Consider the following 17797-nt stretch of genomic DNA (forward strand, 5'->3'; position numbering starts at 1 on the left):
TTGGAGCCTTCGGGCCCCCTTCAGGATTTGGGGCCCTGGGGCAATAGCCTACTGAAAGCAGTTGGTAGAGGCTTTATTAATGTTTTTTCATAAGCTGGCAACCCAAGTTTTACTTATTAATAGCTAATAATTGGTCTGAAAACCATTAGTAAATTATGTATAAAGAATTAATACAGCCATAGCTTATTAACATTTTACAGGGTGCCTTGTTAGAAGGGTTAAGGTTTGGTCACTTCTTAAGACAGTTTACTTACAACACTGATTTATTTATTTCTTATATTGAACAATAAAGTTAGACATTTGAAGGAGGAGGGCAACTGAGATTTGATGAAGAATGATGAATTATGACAGATGCTTTAAACATTAATGAATATGAGCAGGGGGTTTATGGAGCAGCCGGCACTGCCTGATATTACATTAATTAGCCATTACGCAGTTTGGTCGCAGTTTATATCAGCAGGAGTCACTCAGCTGGAGCTTCAGCCGACAGACAACAGATGTGCAGAGTTCAGCTGCCTCAGGACAAGCATGGACACAGAGCTGTGAGGAGCACAAGTGAGCAAACTGTGAGCTAAAAGTCGAGGCGGGGCGAGAATTAGTCGACAGCAGCCGTCTCTCTCTATCTGTGAGTGTGTGTGTGTGTGTGTGCTCTCTGTCTCAAACATTCTCGCCAACATGCCTCAAGCATGACAATAAACTGGTTTGGCTGGGTGAAGGGGTAAAAGCAATGTAACAGAAAACTTTCGACAAGTCCCACCTGGACTAGAAGCACGGCGCAGTTGTGGAGGAAAACATGGTGAAGAAGGCAACATGACGGGAGTAAAGTTTAACATGGAAGTTTGACGAGTCAATAACAGCGGGGTAAGTTCACCGAGTAACCTCAGGCCTGTGCGGTGTGTTGTGGAGACTTCAGGAGATAAGGTTTAACTTTTGGCTGGCGCATATTGACTTGTGCTACACTGTTACCTGGCTTTGTTAAAGTTTCCTCATATGTCATTTTCCCCATGTTTTAGTGGGGAGGAAAAGTGTGTAGGTGAAGTCTGAATTAACAGTCAGCAGTCAAAGTGACAAACAGCCGTTTAATTGGTTATTTATTCTTCTTACTTCATCCTGTCAGTCCTGTTTTTTTGGTGTTTTGTTTGGACTGTGATGTTTCCTCTCGGCAATTCTCATATATGCGGCTTTAACGTTACATGAACTTGCAAATGGAGACTCGGGCTTATGGCCAGAGGGAGGAGCCACACCCATAACCCATCTATCCTGTGGTTAGATTCCTTCTCCCCTCATTCATTGTGCTGTCTCTAGTATAGTATTATAATATAGGCCTGTCCCTGTGGTAAGGGCTCCATCTCTTGTTTGGTAGCTAGATCTCAGCAGAATGAATTGAACTCTTTGAATAAGGTCATTACCTGTAAGGCTCGGAGACATGGGTGGAATAAACATCATGAAATGAAAAAGTTATTGTTTCTGATTTTAATATATATCACAAAAGGACAAATGGATGCAAAATCATATGTGAAGTAGTTAAAATGATGCTCAACCTAGTGACAACTATTGATCCTAACAGCTGACACTTCAAATCTGCAGTGGTGGAAACATGCTCATGTTTTACCAAAGTAAACGTAACAATACTAGTGTTAAAATACTCTTGCAAGTAAAAGAGATGCATTCAAAATGTAACTCAAGTTAAGTACTACTAAAGTGTTAGCTTCAGCATAAGTACCAAAAGTAAAAGTACCTATTACGCAGAACAGATAATGCACATTATATTACTGGCTTATTAAAAGTGAGCCATTTTTCTGTGCATCACGTTGATGTCGTAGCTGGTAAAGGGTGATCTCCCGCTGGGTAACTTGTAATAATCTGTAATAGTATATTATAATGTATTAATCTAAACATGCAAAGTAACCAGTAGCCTAACTTAAGTTATCAAATAAATGTAGTGGAGTAAAAAGTACAGTGTTTGACTCCAAAATATCATGGACGTAAAGAATAGCATAAAATGGAAACACTGAAGCAGAGTACAAGTATGGTATTTGGTATGGTATGGTGTTTGAGTAGGCAAAATGTGCTTAGTTCCATTCCACCACTACAAACCTGTAAAACAGAAACTACAGTAATCATTGTGGACAACAGAGTTATGTAAAGTGACAACAGCATGGGATCATCTCATGATTTATTTCCTCTGAAGGACAATAAATGACAATGGCTCCACATTATGATTATTTTCTCGAGCCGAAGATCATGTCCTCAAAATGTCTTGTTTTGTCCAAAAACTTTCCAGAACCTAAAGATATTAGGTTCTGGATAATAGGATTTAAAACAAAGAAATATTCATATTGGACAAGCCTAAACTAGAGACATTCGGGCATCTTTGCTTGGAAGGTGATCCCTAACATTCAGCTGATTATCGAAGTTGTTGCAGATAATTTTTGATCAATTGTTTCGGCTCTAATTGAGTTTACAACTATCTATCGGATATTCTCGTTGTGATATCTGATGAAACTGAAACAGATGTCGTGTGACAATAACTCATATGATTTACAGTAAATTCATCACTTCTCTTTTTGCCTTCGCCCTGTCTTTAGACTACAGTATGGCACGACGCTCTCAGTGTTCCTCTGCTGGGGATAACCCCCTGGACCCCAACTACCTCCCCCCTCACTATCGGGAAGAGTACCGCTTAGCCATTGACGCACTGATTGAGGAGGACTTGGAGGGATACTATCAGTTCCTCCAAAAAGCAGATGTGGTGGACTTCCTATCCACACCTGAGATTCACTATATTCAAAGCTCTGTCCAGGTCCCTCAGCAGAGCAACTACCCTGAACAACATTTTCTGGAGATTGGGGGAGATGGCTCCTCAGACACTTACTGGCCGATTCACTCGGACCTGGAAGCCCCAGGCTTGGACCTTGGCTGGCCTCAGCTGCATCCCTTCCTTGGACCCACAGAGGTCACCACTCTGGTCAACCCGCCTGAGCCTGACATGCCGAGCATCAAGGAGCAGGCACGACGACTTATCAAGAATGCTCGACAGGTAGATCCTTCACTTTCTCAATGGAGGATGACTTAATGCTAAACTTGTCTTCGCAGTATCATTCATGTTCATTCACATCATGCTTGTGGCTTTTATCTCCGCAGGTGGTTGCTATAGTGATGGACATGTTCACTGATGTTGACATGTTTGCGGATATTCTCGATGCTGCCATGAGGAACGTTGCTGTCTACATCATTCTGGATGAGCAGAATGCACATCACTTTGTCCACATGGTTTCCAACTGCAGAGTCAATCTACACAACATTCAAGTGAGTTGGGCTATGTTTTCCTTAAGAAAGAAAAAAAAACAAGACTGTTTACATATTTAAATACCATCAATCTTTCCATTTCCTTCAAGTACTCCCAGTTAGCCCAGCCTTACTACCAAAGAGCTTCGTTTTTTTGTAGAGCTTTTAAAAAAGTCTGAACCTGAAACAAGTAGTAGTTGGTAATGAGTTAGTAAATACATTTAAATATTTGAATTTTTTGTGCTCTCTTCAACAAAAAAAGTTATGAATACAGTAACATTTAACTATTTTACTACAAATATTCATGAAAATAATCCCCAACAAATAAACCATTTACTCCTGATTGAGTAACATTTGCTAAAAGCTACAGTGTTCAGCTCTATACTACGCCAGTTTTTGTGACCCATTGTCAAAGATTAACATTTGTAGTAGGAACGAATAGGCTTTGGGCTGAAGCCACAGACAGAGTTGGAAAGCCACAAAGTACTGAGTCATGGGATCAGTTGGCAAAAATACAGAATATCAGCAGACTTACGCTTTAACAGTCGTGCTCCGTCAATATTAGCAGAACTTGTGGGGAAAAGCAGAAGTACAGTGTTTACACTACAGCTGTTGCTAGAGGTGACTCCGTCAAACAAACAAAGACAACTTAACAGTCTTTTCTTTCCAAACATTGTGTGGCTGGCACATACCTCCAACTGACTTGACTATTATTAGAAATGTATTTTATATTATTATTACAATTGTGCAATTAGCAATGAGAATTGTATATGCTACATATTATAAGCAATATTGTCAAGCCTCTAGGATTATGTTTTTTCTTGTGTTTCTCTTGTGTATGCTTGTAACACTATACCATGTTGTCCTTTACAGTGTTCATTTTTTCTGTCATGATTGTTCTGCTCAGATTAAATTTAGCCAGTAAATACAGACACTTGTCCCACTGACAGAAATCACAGTAACTGCATATCACTATAAAAGGGAACTTGAAGTGCAGCTATTTTCCACCTCTTATTTGGATGTGGCTTTAAAGCAATACTGCCACCTAGCGTGGATTTCTGTTAAAACATTTACACTACCATACAGTACACACTGCTTTAACTTAATATTAATTTTTAAAATTTTGAATTTTTGATGTGTGTCTTGCAGCTTTTGCGCGTGAGAACAGTGTCTGGCATCACGTATCACTGCCGCTCAGGGAAATCCTTCAAAGGTCAGATGATGGATCGTTTCTTGTTGACAGACTGCAGGGCTGTGCTGAGTGGAAACTACAGGTGAAAATATTAAAACTGCCACAGAAAGTCATAACTTACACTTGGTATCACAATTTATGTTTTTATGAATGCATACAGTTTGTATCTGTTTGCATTAATACCAGATATGTGCATGTCACAAATGAAGTGCTCCTATTAATTCTTACTTATTGTCATTACTTTGTCCAGCTTCATGTGGTCTTTTGAGAAGCTCCACCGCTGTATGGCACACCTTTTCCTTGGACAGCTTGTAACGACCTTTGATGAAGAGTTTCGGATTCTGTACGCTCAGTCTGAACCGCTGGTGATTGAAAATGTCAATCCAATGGAAGAGTTTAGCCTTGTTCAGAAGAGGCAATATCCAAGTGAAAGAACAATGTACAGAGAGCCAAAGAAATTTCAGTCACTGGACACCGCTCATCCAGAGGAATGGCTGAGACATTCCTATGATGAACGTATGGATATTGATCGGAGAATGATGCCTCTCAAAAAGCAGGAGTCCCTGCATGGCCCTGCAGAAATGTATGGTAGATTTCCATCTCAGCAATCTCGCATGGATCCTTCCTTTGATCAGGGCCCCTCCAGGATGCCCTTGATGGAAAATCTCGCCTTCAAACGTCACAGTTATGCTGAAGGTGCTCATGGTAGATTCTCCTACCCATTCTTGCAGCAACAGGGAATGCCAGAGCCTGAGAACCAGGGAAGGCAGTTTCACAGGGGGCAGCAACCTTATCTAGGACCAGGAAAAGAAGCAGATTACAGTACCTATGACAAGTTCTGGAACCAAGACTTTCAATCAGCAGATCAGTACTCTGAACCTGGTTTCCCACAGGAGATTGAACCACCTGATAACTTTGACCCTGTGCTGAACTATTTATCATCAACCAGATTAGCAGACTTTGACCAGGGTTCAGAGAGATTACCACCTGGAGCAGATTTACCGTTTGGTTCATCTCACCATAGAAGACTGAGTTTGGGCAAGCTACGTGCATCTCAAGTATCTCCCACCCCCTCAAATCCAGATCAGAAGCCGTTAATTCAGGAGCCGAACACAGATCGCAAGGATCCCATGGTGAAACGGGGGCTAAGAAACTGGAGGATTAGCTCCTACCTCAGTACATATGACAATACAGGAGATGAAGGCCTGCCATCGACACCACCTAATGCACCAGATCCTTTTGAAGAGACCACCAACGTCATACAGCAAACACCAGGCACAGATTTACAGGTCCCGAAAATCCCCAATGTCAGAGAGTTTAAGGTTCCTGCAATACCCAGGGTAAGTCAGGTGCCAAGTTATGCCAAAACCACAGCACGAGAACAGCCAAAGAAATTGCTTGATGAACCAACTGCAGCAGCAGCAGCAGAGACCAAAACAACACCAACACCTTCAGAATCATCATCCACAACTGAAACAGACAAGATGGAGGAGGCAGAACAAAAGGAACCAAAAACTGTTGGTCTTCGAAGGGAGGAGTCGTTCCGTAGGAAATACAATGCAGCAATACCGAGGAGCTCTAGGTTAAGATCATCTCTGATTTTCAGCTCTATGGAGCAGCAGAATACTTCTCAAGACACCAAAACTGCTCCAGGCCAACAGGATGAGGAAACTGACAAAAATGAGGCAGAACAGACAAAACTACCTTTTGTTTCTCAGGTTTTGGGACAAAGAAGGGCTACTGCAAGAGAACCGTTTGAATGGACCCGTTACATAAAGTCAGCCACCTTTGATAGCTCTTCCACAGACCCATCCAAACAAGATGATGGAAACCGTAAAGCAGATGATAAAGATTCACCAAAGGAAGAAAATTCAAAAACTCTTTCAGAAGTACAAGAACCGCCAGATGTAGAGCAAACAAATTCTTCACCATCAGTGCCTCAATCAAAGGCTTCTGAAGCTAAGCTGCCCAAAACTGATCAACCATTACAGTCATCCAAATCTTTCCTCGCCACTCCATCCCATGTAGATATGAATGATCCTGATAAGAGGCTCATGTTTTTCAAAGAATTGGCAGCAAAACGCAAAGCTGCTAAGGCTGCAGAACTTGAAAAGAGTAAAGATAATGCTTCGCTGAAACCAACAACTGAGCTGAAAAACAATACTACTGTTATAAAGAAGGAACCTGTACCAAAAGAAACCGCAGAAAAGAAGACTGACACTTCAACATCTGAGAGTTTATTAGAAAAAAATGCTGCTGCAGAGGATGCAGGGAAAACAGAAGCATGCAAGTCAGTCAGTCTGTCTTTAGATGTCAGTGATAAGTCAGGACAGGACAGTCAGGTTATGACTGATCCCAAAAGCTTTAAACAAGAACAAACCAGCGTTTCAACTGATTTAGAGGGGACTAAGCTAAAGAAAAGCCAGTCAGCAGTAACTCTGCCTGTCTTGGCAGAAAAAGAAGCACCTCAGAGCAAACCACCAGCAGAGCGAAAGCTGTCAAATCCTGCTGTAAAAACAAGGAGCCCCAGTCAGCCACCTACACCAACAAATGCTACTCCTGCTAGTGTTTCTTCTCTTGCAAAAGGCACTAACGGAAGTGAAAGCCCACGCCTTGATTCTACCTCAAAGGAGTCTAGTTCACTCATTCCTAGTTTAGTGGAGGTATCACCATCTTCTACATCTGCTGCACTGAATTCTAACATCCCAAATCCTAAATCAGTTCAGTCAGAAACCAGCACATCCACTTCTCCACTGCTACCCAAACAACAAGCTGGAACAGAATTAAGCTCTTCCAAACCATTGGGCCAGAGTTCTTCCTCTGATCACATTCTGCCAGATTCGGGTTCACAGATCAGTCCAAGTCCTGCACCAACTTCAGCAGAGACCACACCCTCCAAAGTTACCCAAGCAGACTCGAGCTCAACCCTAACTTCCAGCAAAGGGTCCCCAAAAACAAAGCAATCTGTCAGCTCCTCAGTGCAAGAACCCTCCCAAATGACATCATCTGAGACCCCTTCAGGAGATGACTCTGCACATTTGGAATCTAATATTTCTGCTGACACATGTGCTGCTGGTTCAGAGAAAAACTTATCCTCATTAGAGTCCACGTCAAAGACGGACTCTAAAGAACATTGTGCTCCTACACCTTCAGAAGAAGATGTTCCTGCATCAGAAAACATCACTCTTCGAAAGGCTGTTGAAGAGGAATCTGAGCATTCTGGATCATCAAAGGATGTCAAAGCTGACAGCACACCTCCTAGCCTTAGCACTTCATTGCCTGAATCTAATCTATCTGATGTGTCTGATCTGGAAAGGAAATCCAAATCTGATCGAAATGAGGCTGTAAGTCCTACTCCCTCCGCAGCAGACACTCCACCCAAGCAGTCTGCAGCAGAATTAAGCTCTCCTGTCCATCCAGACTTAACTCCTAATGTTTCCCAGGCAAAAGCAACTGCATCACCTCAAGATGCACCAATACAAGCGACCCCTCCCTCTGAACTTAACCTGAAAGGATCTGTCACTCCTACTCCTGCTGGAACAGTATCATGTTCTCCTCTAACGGTGTCAGTTGGATCAGTTTTGTCACCTGAGGGTGAAAAAACATTGTCTGCATTGCACAGTCCCCAAGATACTAACGCTCTTCCCAAACAGATTCCAAAAGACTCAAATGAAACTCCACTCCTCCCATCAGCAGAATCATCTAGCTCAGCTGAGCCTACCTCAAAAGTCCCAAAAGAGGCTGATCTGCCCTGCAAAACACCTGAATCTGTGATTTCTAAAACCCATCCTTCAGAGCCACTCGTACCTGCTAAAACAGTATCATGTTCTTCTCCTCTAACTGAGTCAGTTGGGTCAGCTTTGTCTCCTGAGGCTGAAAAATCATCATCTGCATTGCCCAGTCCCCCAGATACTAAGTCTCCTCCTAAACAGGTTGCAACAGACTTAAACAAAACTCCAAAGCTCCCATCAACAGAAAGGTCCAGCCCAACTGAGCCTACCTCAAAAGTCCCAAAAGAGGTTGATCTGTCCTGCAAAACACCCGAATCTGTGACTCCTGAAACCCATCCTTCAAAGCCACTTCTACCTGCTGAAACAGTGTCATGTTCTCCTCCAACTGAGTCAGTTGGATCAGTTTTGTCCCTTGAAGCTGAAAAGTCATCACCTGAATCGCACAGCCCCCCAGATACTAGCTGTCTTCCCAAGCAGATTGCAACAGACTTAAATAAAACTCCAAAGCTCCCATCAACAGAAACGTCTAGCCCAAGTGAGCCTACCTCGAAAGTCCCATCACAGCCCAATCTGCCATGCAAAACACCTGAATCTGTGACACCTGAAACCCAGCCTTCAGAATCACAGGTAACTGCTGAAAATAGTAATATGGACAGTCAGAATAAAGTAAGCAAAGAGCCTGAAAAGCCTGACCTTGGTAAGAAAGAAACTGCTGATACCACAAAAGAGGTTAATAAAGAAACTGATCTTCAGCTCGTTAAGAAAGAAACTGCTGATACCAAGACCACAAATGATTTTAATAAAGAAACTGATCTTCAGCTCGTTAAGAAAGAAACTGCTGACACCACGACCACAAATGATTTTGATAAAGAAACTGAGCTTCAGCCTGTTACGAAAGAAACTACTGACACCACGACCACAAATGATTTTGATAAAGAAACTGAGCTCCAGCCTGTTAAGGAAAAAACTGTTGATACCAAGGACAGAAATGAGGTTAATAAAGCCACTACACAGGGATCAGTCTGCATTGAGAAAACAAATGACCAAGTAAAGCAAAATAATTGCTCTGAATCGCCAGAGGTCACATCAGATAAAGTATCTCCCCAGTCACCACAGTCCAAGCAGCCAAAATCAAGCCAGTCTCGCTATCAATCATCAACAGCCAACGTGCTCTCAAGCAGCAACCTCAGAGACGATACAAAGCTGCTTCTAGAGCAAATTTCTGCTAATAGCCAAAACAGGAACGAAGCTGCCAAAGACTCCCCTGTCACAGATGACGAGAAAGAAGACAAAGCTGACAAAAAGCAGGAGAAAGAAAAAGGGATCAGCTCACTCACCAGAGGGCAGCCTAAGATAAGTGAAGATCGTGAGAAGTTGTTAGAGAGGATTCAGAGCATGAGGAAGGAGAGGAAAGTTTACAGCCGATTTGAGGTATGAAAATACTATTGCAATCATTCATATTACCCATTAAAAAGCATGTTGCGTTGCCCCTGTTGTAACTCAGTGTGTCTCTTTCACTTTCAAAGATGGCACCTTAAATGGGATCCGATGAAAGTTGAGAGGATAAACAGCACACACGGTGTGTGTAGCAAGAAGCAAATTCAAGTAAAACACTGAGATGATGGGGTAGCCAAGTAGCTCACCTGGTAGTGTTTGCGCTCCATGTACTGATGCTGAGACCCCCCCCCACCGACCACCCATTCTCATCACTCTTTGTCTGTAGTTTCCAATAAAGGCAAAAGACCAAAAAAAGCTGAAATGATGACGAAGGCATTTTATCACCAAATATATTTAACAGAAATAGATTTCTCTATTTGTATTCTGCAAACAAGGCACATTATGTGAAGAAGAGGCAGCAAAGCAGTATCGTGGCACTGAACTTGAAAGGGCAGAACATTAAGTAAAATAACTAAAAATATAAACCTGGTGACCAACAAAGGGCTTCTTGTGGGTGAATCACCAAGATGTTACCAGTGTAAAAAGTACATGGACTGAGACTACATGTGTGATCAAATATGTTTTTTACTGACTGCATGGGTAAAGTGCAATGTTTGCAACAGGTTGCTTCTATGATGAGGTCTGTTCTCGCCTTTTTGACAGCCATTATTGATGTTATCTGGTTTTAAGACAAAATGTGACATAAAAGTGTAACATAATCTTAAGTAGTAGGAGTTTGTACAACTGTAATATACTGTAGCTTATATTTTAGTATTTCACAATCATGTTAAAGATGTTGATAATCACATGTCTGTGAAACAAGTGGATATATAAATGTATATCCATGCAGGACTGTTGTTGTTCTGGTGTAAATAAATGATAGCTTTAAATCTTTGTAAGCTGAAACAGACATGGAATTGATGAAAAATGATGAACAAACCTGAGATTGAAACAGATCTGCAGCTAAAACATGATGTACCTACAATACGAATGTATAGATGATTGCACCACACAGTATGTAATGTTTTTTTGTTTCTTTTTTTCTATCAAACTTTGATTACAACAGGACTCATAGAGGATAAATGTCAGTTTTCCAAGCTGCTTGTAGTGGTCTTAAAGGGTCAGTTCATCCAAATTACCTGAGTCATCCAAATTATTTGTATTTTGATGATTTGGGAACAAACAACATAAGGAAAGATATGCTGCTTTTTAAGTGTTTCAATTGTTGGATTCCTGTATGGCAACATTCCACTGGGGCTGAGTGACTCAGACGTGGTTATGTTTGTAATTTGCTGGAACTGACCCTTTAACTGTCTCTGAAAATGTGCTTTGTTGAATGAAAACTTGTCATACCTGTACACTGAGAAGAGAAATTCCAAAACTGCAAAATATTTACACAACACTATGTAAAACTGTACTCTCATAGTTCTACTTTTTTATAATGGATCTATCAAACTGTCTTCAGCAACACTTGCCTTTTGTAAATAAAATTTCTTAAAGTGTTTTTCTGGCTTCTGTGTGCCTGATGTTATAAAAGAAAGTTACTGAGAGAAGCTAAACTGGTTCAACTGATTAAATGAGACAAATGTAGTGATTTATACACATCTTTATTATGTATACACCTTTTTCAAAGCGGATATTTTGACTTGTCATGATAGGGAAAGCCCAGGCGTTACTAATAATACCAAAGGCTCCATTCTTTAAGATAGTGAGTCATGATTGTGTGACAGTGAATCAGCATGATTCAGGAGCGTATCTATGTTTGCAGGGTTCTATGTTTCCTGGGTTCTACAGTATGTTCCCCACTTAACCCTGCAAAAAGGTTCTATGTTCCCCGCTTACACAAAAAAGGTTCTATGTTTCCCGGGTTCTATGTTGCCCACTCAACCAAGCGGGAAACATAGAACCCTTTTTGTGTAAGCGGGGAACATAGAACCTTTTTTGCAGGGTTAAGTGGGGAACATAGAACCTGGGAAACATAGAACCCTGGAAACATAGGAATAACCCCAAAAATACCAATACCTTAGTATTGGAGTCTGTCTTTGAAGAGCACATGGGTAAAGTTCATTTTCAGTCCAGTTTTAGTGAAAATGCAGGGGTTTGGGAAATATTGAGGGTGCGACTGGATAAAAGAGACTTGGATTGTACTGCACAAGTTGTGTGAGAGTTTGTAATTGATGTTTTGATAGATTTACTGTTGTTAAAGGTGGTCCCCTATAAATCAGTAAATCAATGTTCAACATTTCCTGTGGAGGCATGCAAGAAAAGTAAAGTTTTCTTCATGAATTCAAGATGACATGGCATGAGTAATAGATATACAAAAGGTCATTTTGTGGGTAAGGTAAGTACAATTTTTGATTTAAGACATAAAATATGCAAGTTTTCATTTTCAGGCATTATACACTGACGAGGTCTCATGGTTAATTGCAGTAGCAGAACAATATGTATCTTGATAACATCTTAGGCAACATGTCATGGTGGTACTGTAACAAATCACGCCTTGCTTAGCCTGTGATTCCCAAGTCTACACAAAGCATCTCTGAGTGTCTCACCACAATGGCCTTTCCTCTAGCACCACCCTGAGGCCAAGAGTATCGGTTACTACCATCATTCAAATCCCTTTCTTGGACCTAAGAAAGACAAAGTTGCATCTGTCATTCATCTTGTGAAACAACAGAGAAGATATTAAACTGATTTAAACGACATTAAAAGTTACAGTGTAAGTTGTCTGACTTCAAAAAAGTTGACAAAAAATGCGTGCTCATCCACAATGAGGTCAGAGTTCAAAGTCAACTGCCAAACAGCTTTACAGATGCCAATCTCGGAACCCATGGGCTGTCGTCTCAGTGACAGTGATCTACGCAAATATCTGTTTATGGAGAAAAACACAGAATCAAATCTGGGTACCCATTAGATAAGGAGTTTGCTAAACGTCTGCCACCTCCTAGTGTAAATATCAGTTCAAGTATCAAATTTGTCAAGTGATGCTGATTGTTACTTAAATTGAACAGATTTAGTTACTTAAGTTGAACTGATTTAGTAACTTAAGTTGAACAGATTTAGTTACTTAAGTTGAACTGATTGAATTACTTAACTTGACAGGGCTTCTCTTACAAAACGCTACGCAACCAATTAAGCTCTCACTGTGAATGAAATTGGCAGCCAGTCACATGCTACAGTGTGTTATGAAAGAAGGACTCCTATGCTTCCATGAGAAACAGTGGGCCTCTTGTCTCCGCTGCTTGCAAACGTCTTGATAAGCTTGCGCTGAATTACACTAATCTTTAAAAACCTTCAGTGCCTGAAGTACCTCACATTTGAAGGGAACAGTCAAACTTTGCAACAAAGTTTTTGCCAGTGTTTAATTTATTTCTGTTGTTTGTCTGGTCCGTATAAGCTTACACTAGTATGACTTCAACGCTGAGGAAAGCGTACCATATCACAGCATTCAGCTGGTATGCTTTTGTTGTGAAGAGTCTCGCTGCTAAGGATGGAGAGGAGTTACCACCAGGAATCTTTGTTTATGGAGGACCTTGGAAGTACCTTACTTTTTTGAATTTGGTGAGTGCATTACCCATATTACCCAGTAAAAATAGCAGTAATATATTCATTCACAATGATATGTAGCAGATGTAACAAAGGATGATGCAAAACAATAATGTTGTTTGTAATATTTCAGTTATTACAAATGTCATTCTTTGGACTGGCGGCACTGAATGATCTACAACCTGGGAAGAAGTCAGAAAGCACTCTGAGCAGATGTAAAGACCTTCTCTTTTCTGTCTTTGCCTTCCCTGTGGGCATGGTGAGAAACACATTTTTGAAAATCCTACCTTTTCTCTATCATAAAATAAAACTTGTGCTACACATAAACTCTATGTTCTTTGCTTTTTGTTTAGTTTGTTGTTCTACTTTTCTGGACAATCTTTGCCTACGACAGAGAATTAGTCTACCCGGCTACTATTGACACCTTCTTCCCCCCCTGGATAAATCATGCTATGGTCAGTAAATCTGCAAGTTCAACAGTTGTATAACAAACAATTAAATAATCCTGACTCCACAGTCATAAACAATCCAATAACGAGCTGTTCCCACACTGTTTTCTCAGCACACATTTGTTCTTCCTGTTTTACTTGGAGAGGTGCTGGTGCAGCCTCACAGCTACCCACAGACTAAACATGCGCTGGCAGCATTAGGAGGTGTGGGCTTGGCTTACTTATTTTGGTAAGTGTTGAGTCAGCACACAGTACAGCAAAATCGTGAGAAACATTTATCAGGCACGTAGTTAACAGAGAAACATCACAGCAAAACAATGAAATCCTTCTTGACTCAGCATTCATTTGAAGCTTATTGTATCTTCCACGGCCATAGGGGCTAAAAGCAGAGGTGGGACCAAGTCATTATTTGGCATGTCACAAGTCTCAAGTCTTTGCATTCAAGTCAAGTCAGATTGGTTTGTGGCACACTCTTAAATAACATACTTTTTAATCTTTGGGCTTGGGGGAGGGTATCAAGTTATTTTCAAGTCAAAAGGCTCAAGTCCAAGTGAAGTCGCGAGTCATTGGTGTTGAAGTCAAGTTGCAAGTCTAATTTTGTCACGTTGAGTCTAAATTAAGCAAATTCATGACTTGACTCCAATTCCTGTGACTTGAATCCACGCCTCTGGTTCAAAGCACAGCAGTGTCTAAATATGTCTAGTTTAACTAGTCAAGACAAGTCCAGTGCAGCAGTGTTTATTCACCATGCAAACAGCCTGAGGGGTAAAAGCTTCCTTTGTGTCTCAATACTTCACATACCTTAATGCTACTTACAGATCCTGGTGTGTCTCATGCTACAGACCACAAATATACTGTATGATGAGGAGATGGTTCTTTATTATACTGAGTGTTTAGCTGTTACAGTCTCACAATCAATGTCCTCAGTGTCAAAGCCATGTGCCTGCAAATATTTGCACAAGAAATACTAGTTCTTTGATACAAGATGGTACAAGATGTTTTGACAGATACAGTGATACTTTTCTTTCTTTCTCTCTCTCTCTCTCTCTCTCTCTCTCTCTCTCTCTCTCTCTCTAAACGTGTTCTGCAGGATTATATGGGTGTATGTGTCAGTTGGGATTTGGGTGTATCCCCTTCTTGCACACTTCAGCTCTCCTGGTTTAGTGGGCTTCTTCTTTTTCAACATGTTGGTGGTGACATTGCTCTACGTGCTCGGGGACAAGCTCAACAGCCACGTCTGGAGTAAGATACATTAAATCTACCACTGAAATCAAACATATAGTAAAATGTTCACTTGAATCTAATCTCTCCTTTTCTTGTCTCCTTTACTCTAGGCAAGGACATGAACAAAATGACAGCAATAACAAAGTAATTTAGCCTTTCTGCCACATGAAAATGGTCAAACAGTAATCCTTTAAAGCAAGACTGTAACTTTTGAAAGAAGAGGTTACACGTTCTTTTTCTTTCATATTAAATGTTGAATTTATTAGCATTAATGGCACCATTACTCAAATAAATACACTCAGGGGTTTTTTCTGCTATAGCCTTTCTTGGTCTGGTATGACCAGGAGCTTAGGGTGGCTAATGTTAGCTAAAGTTAGCAAACCATAGGTAAATATTGCTGTTTAACACTCATTACTGACACACTTTACTGACTGTATGATTGTTAACCACTTGTGTTGCTGTCATCATGTTGCTAACTGCTGAACAGCAAAAAATCTAGCCAACATGATTCCATTACTTTCATCCGCAGTAGCTGCTGTTACACAAACGTTACATAGGTTCACTTTGAAGGGGTTACCTCGTCTCTGTGCTGAAAGTGCATACTACAGCCACATTGAGCAACACTTAACTGTATACCTCTGATATAAATGTTAGAGTTTAGTTTTACAGCTCAACAAAGGAGTATTTACATTGTACAAGCATCTCAAACATGCAGTTTGAACACCAAAAGCCCAATAAAGCAGGCACCACATTACAGTAACAGCACAAGTCTTCCTGTTTCTGTGTTTTCATTTTCTGCATTTCCTGATTTAAAAATAGGTGGGTGTTGAATGTTAATATCACAAGCTCCTTTCCACAAATTATACAATCAGCCAATAATGAGAGCAAACAGGATCCCCCATCAAAATGATCATATTCATATCGAGCACCAGTGACGTGATTTCCAGTTTCCAACCAATGTCACATTTGACCCTAATAAAGTGCAAATGTCTCCATTAATCTAAGAACATCTTTAAGGGTTGCAGGAATCACTTGACTTGTGGTAATCCAAAACATTGCTGAAGAGCCTTGATTTGATGTCATCACACATCTATGGATATATCCAGGAACAGCGTTGTGCCATTCATTCATTTCTGTAGCGGCCTCGTGGCTTTGTGAAGAGAAATCATGCACCATGCAGGTCTCTGTAGCCTTTAAGATGGTGGAGATAGTTTGGATCTGCATCCACCAATCCAGCGGAAAGGATCTTGGCCAGTAAATGCACATCTTCTTCACTCAGATCATTCTGTTGAAGAGATGAATGTGAATATTTAATCTCAATTATCATCAACAATTACAACATTTATCTTTGGATAGTTACTCACCTTCTTATTGTTGGCAGACGATTCGGGTAGTTGTAGTTTTTGAGAGTTAACTCCCTGTCAAAGAAAATGACAGTTTCAGGATATCACACTTTATTTATTTCCTATATTGGTCACATCATCTAGCCGCTGCAGTGCAGTTTTTGTTTGTCTTTTAAAGGTTGATTTGTCTTATACTTTATCCAAATTACCTTTTAGAACAGATAATCAGGCACAAGAGAAACACTGTAAAGGTTTACCCACCTCTTTGAGTCCTTTTGAAAAGCACATTATGATGAAGAGAAGGCCGCCAACGATCTGAGTGTGGAAAAGGAAATCACCAGTCAGTATTAAAGTCCTCATCAGACAAAAACTTTGATTAGCTGACATGAAGAAATTAGGATAATGAATAAAGATAATTTTACTTACTCCCAGCAGGTACAACATTGTATCCCTCTTGGTTCTGTCCTGCTTGTGCGTTGATTTGTAACCTAATGTGAGTAAAATAAGTTCCTCCTGCTCTGAGACATCAGGCCACAAGTCATGAGGTAAAACCCATGAAGAACCAGTAAAACAGGATACACTGCATTTCAACGAGCACCTGGTCTTATACAACTGAAAGGTATTAATCACTTGACTTTACGTGCTGTTACGTAAATGTCTGTGTAAAATGGCCTGTTGTTATTGGAAAGAGGGCAATCATTGCCTTCAGTGTTTACGCCCTCTGAGGTTTAAAATAGTATCTGATTGTCTGTTTGTCACTTGCAGGTAACAATAAAAGAGAAGAGTCACAACTCACCCATGACCTGTGATGTCACATTTTAACACAGCATTGTGAAACACTAGGAAAATATTAGATACATCACCACCTGTCCATCTGAATTTCATCTACAATTAACAAACTTTGAAAGCGTACTGATCAAAGCAATAATATACCGGACATAAAATGCTCTGTTCTGTAACATTCTGTACAACATAGGAAAGGCTAGCTGTTGTCATAGACTGTTTTTTAATGAAGTATTCATCAAATTGAAACCACTAAAATTTCTTGTGCGGTGGCTGTCCACTCAAACTTTAATGGCAAGTGATATGAAGTATTAGAAGCTGAATGGCACTGAGCAAATTTACTCATGCACAGTGCTTGAGTACAGCTTTAAAGTACTAGTTCACTTGAGGGCTACTTTTATTGAATTTCATACAGTTAACATGATTTTACTACACTATATATAAGAGGTAATATGGTACTTTTTTTGTTCTGCTACCTTTCTTTCTGGCTGCTTTGCTTACTTTGATTTTTCATACAAAAACTTAGTCTATAAAACAGACTACAAAATACAACACATTGTCATAAACTACCTGACAGCACAAAACATATTTCAATTTAGCTCCACCTGTACCTGCTACAACATTTAAGTGTTGCTGACGTGTATACATCAATATTAACAATCCAGTAATATATTAAATGATACTATAACATTCTCAACATTGCGCAGGAGAGGTTTGGAGCCAAAAGATACTCCCTGATTAAAATGACAAATATCATACATAAAAAGAAAAAGATAAAAGTGAAGATTGCATAACTGAACAAGA

At 40.3% G+C, this 17797-nt stretch overlaps 2 protein-coding genes and 1 long non-coding RNA gene across 3 annotated transcripts; 2 read left to right on the plus strand and 1 right to left on the minus strand.

The window, feature by feature from the left end:
* The first annotated feature begins 717 nt into the window (after positions 1 to 717).
* On the plus strand, positions 718 to 9899 carry fam83ha (family with sequence similarity 83 member Ha). Its single transcript, XM_033613398.2, has 6 exons — positions 718 to 861; positions 2589 to 3040; positions 3145 to 3309; positions 4438 to 4562; positions 4731 to 9642; positions 9738 to 9899. The coding sequence occupies exons 2-6, from the start codon at positions 2597 to 2599 to the stop codon at positions 9747 to 9749; spliced, it is 5658 nt and encodes a 1885-aa protein (XP_033469289.2). The 5' UTR covers positions 718 to 861; positions 2589 to 2596; the 3' UTR covers positions 9750 to 9899.
* Positions 9900 to 12718: 2819 nt separating this feature from the next.
* On the plus strand, positions 12719 to 15117 carry LOC117248064 (androgen-dependent TFPI-regulating protein). The gene is made up of 6 exons (XM_033612789.2): positions 12719 to 13209; positions 13328 to 13453; positions 13548 to 13649; positions 13757 to 13872; positions 14734 to 14885; positions 14978 to 15117. Exons 1-6 carry the CDS (start codon positions 13057 to 13059, stop codon positions 15013 to 15015), a joined length of 687 nt encoding a protein of 228 aa, XP_033468680.1. The 5' UTR covers positions 12719 to 13056; the 3' UTR covers positions 15016 to 15117.
* Positions 14499 to 16787, minus strand: LOC144458392 (uncharacterized). Its single transcript, XR_013487884.1, has 4 exons — positions 16637 to 16787; positions 16472 to 16525; positions 16232 to 16285; positions 14499 to 16152 (listed from the first exon to the last, which is right to left on the minus strand). It is a non-coding gene; the product is annotated as an uncharacterized LOC144458392 (long non-coding RNA).
* Positions 16788 to 17797: the final 1010 nt, after the last annotated feature.

Source organism: Epinephelus lanceolatus, chromosome 17 (assembly GCF_041903045.1).
Source record: "Epinephelus lanceolatus isolate andai-2023 chromosome 17, ASM4190304v1, whole genome shotgun sequence".
Classification (NCBI taxonomy): Eukaryota; Metazoa; Chordata; class Actinopteri; order Perciformes; family Serranidae; genus Epinephelus; species Epinephelus lanceolatus.

Excerpts from the sequence above, each read along its gene's own strand:
- fam83ha (XM_033613398.2), top strand. The coding sequence starts at position 2,597 with ATGGCACGACGCTCTCAGTGTTCCTCTGCTGGGGATAACCCCCTGGAC. Across the intron at positions 3,310-4,437 it reads TCAATCTACACAACATTCAA|CTTTTGCGCGTGAGAACAGT; the intron begins GTGAGTTGGGCT and ends TGTGTCTTGCAG. Across the intron at positions 4,563-4,730 it reads GTGCTGAGTGGAAACTACAG|CTTCATGTGGTCTTTTGAGA; the intron begins GTGAAAATATTA and ends TACTTTGTCCAG.
- LOC117248064 (XM_033612789.2), top strand. The coding sequence starts at position 13,057 with ATGACTTCAACGCTGAGGAAAGCGTACCATATCACAGCATTCAGCTGG. Across the intron at positions 13,210-13,327 it reads ACCTTACTTTTTTGAATTTG|TTATTACAAATGTCATTCTT; the intron begins GTGAGTGCATTA and ends GTAATATTTCAG. Across the intron at positions 13,454-13,547 it reads TTGCCTTCCCTGTGGGCATG|TTTGTTGTTCTACTTTTCTG; the intron begins GTGAGAAACACA and ends CTTTTTGTTTAG.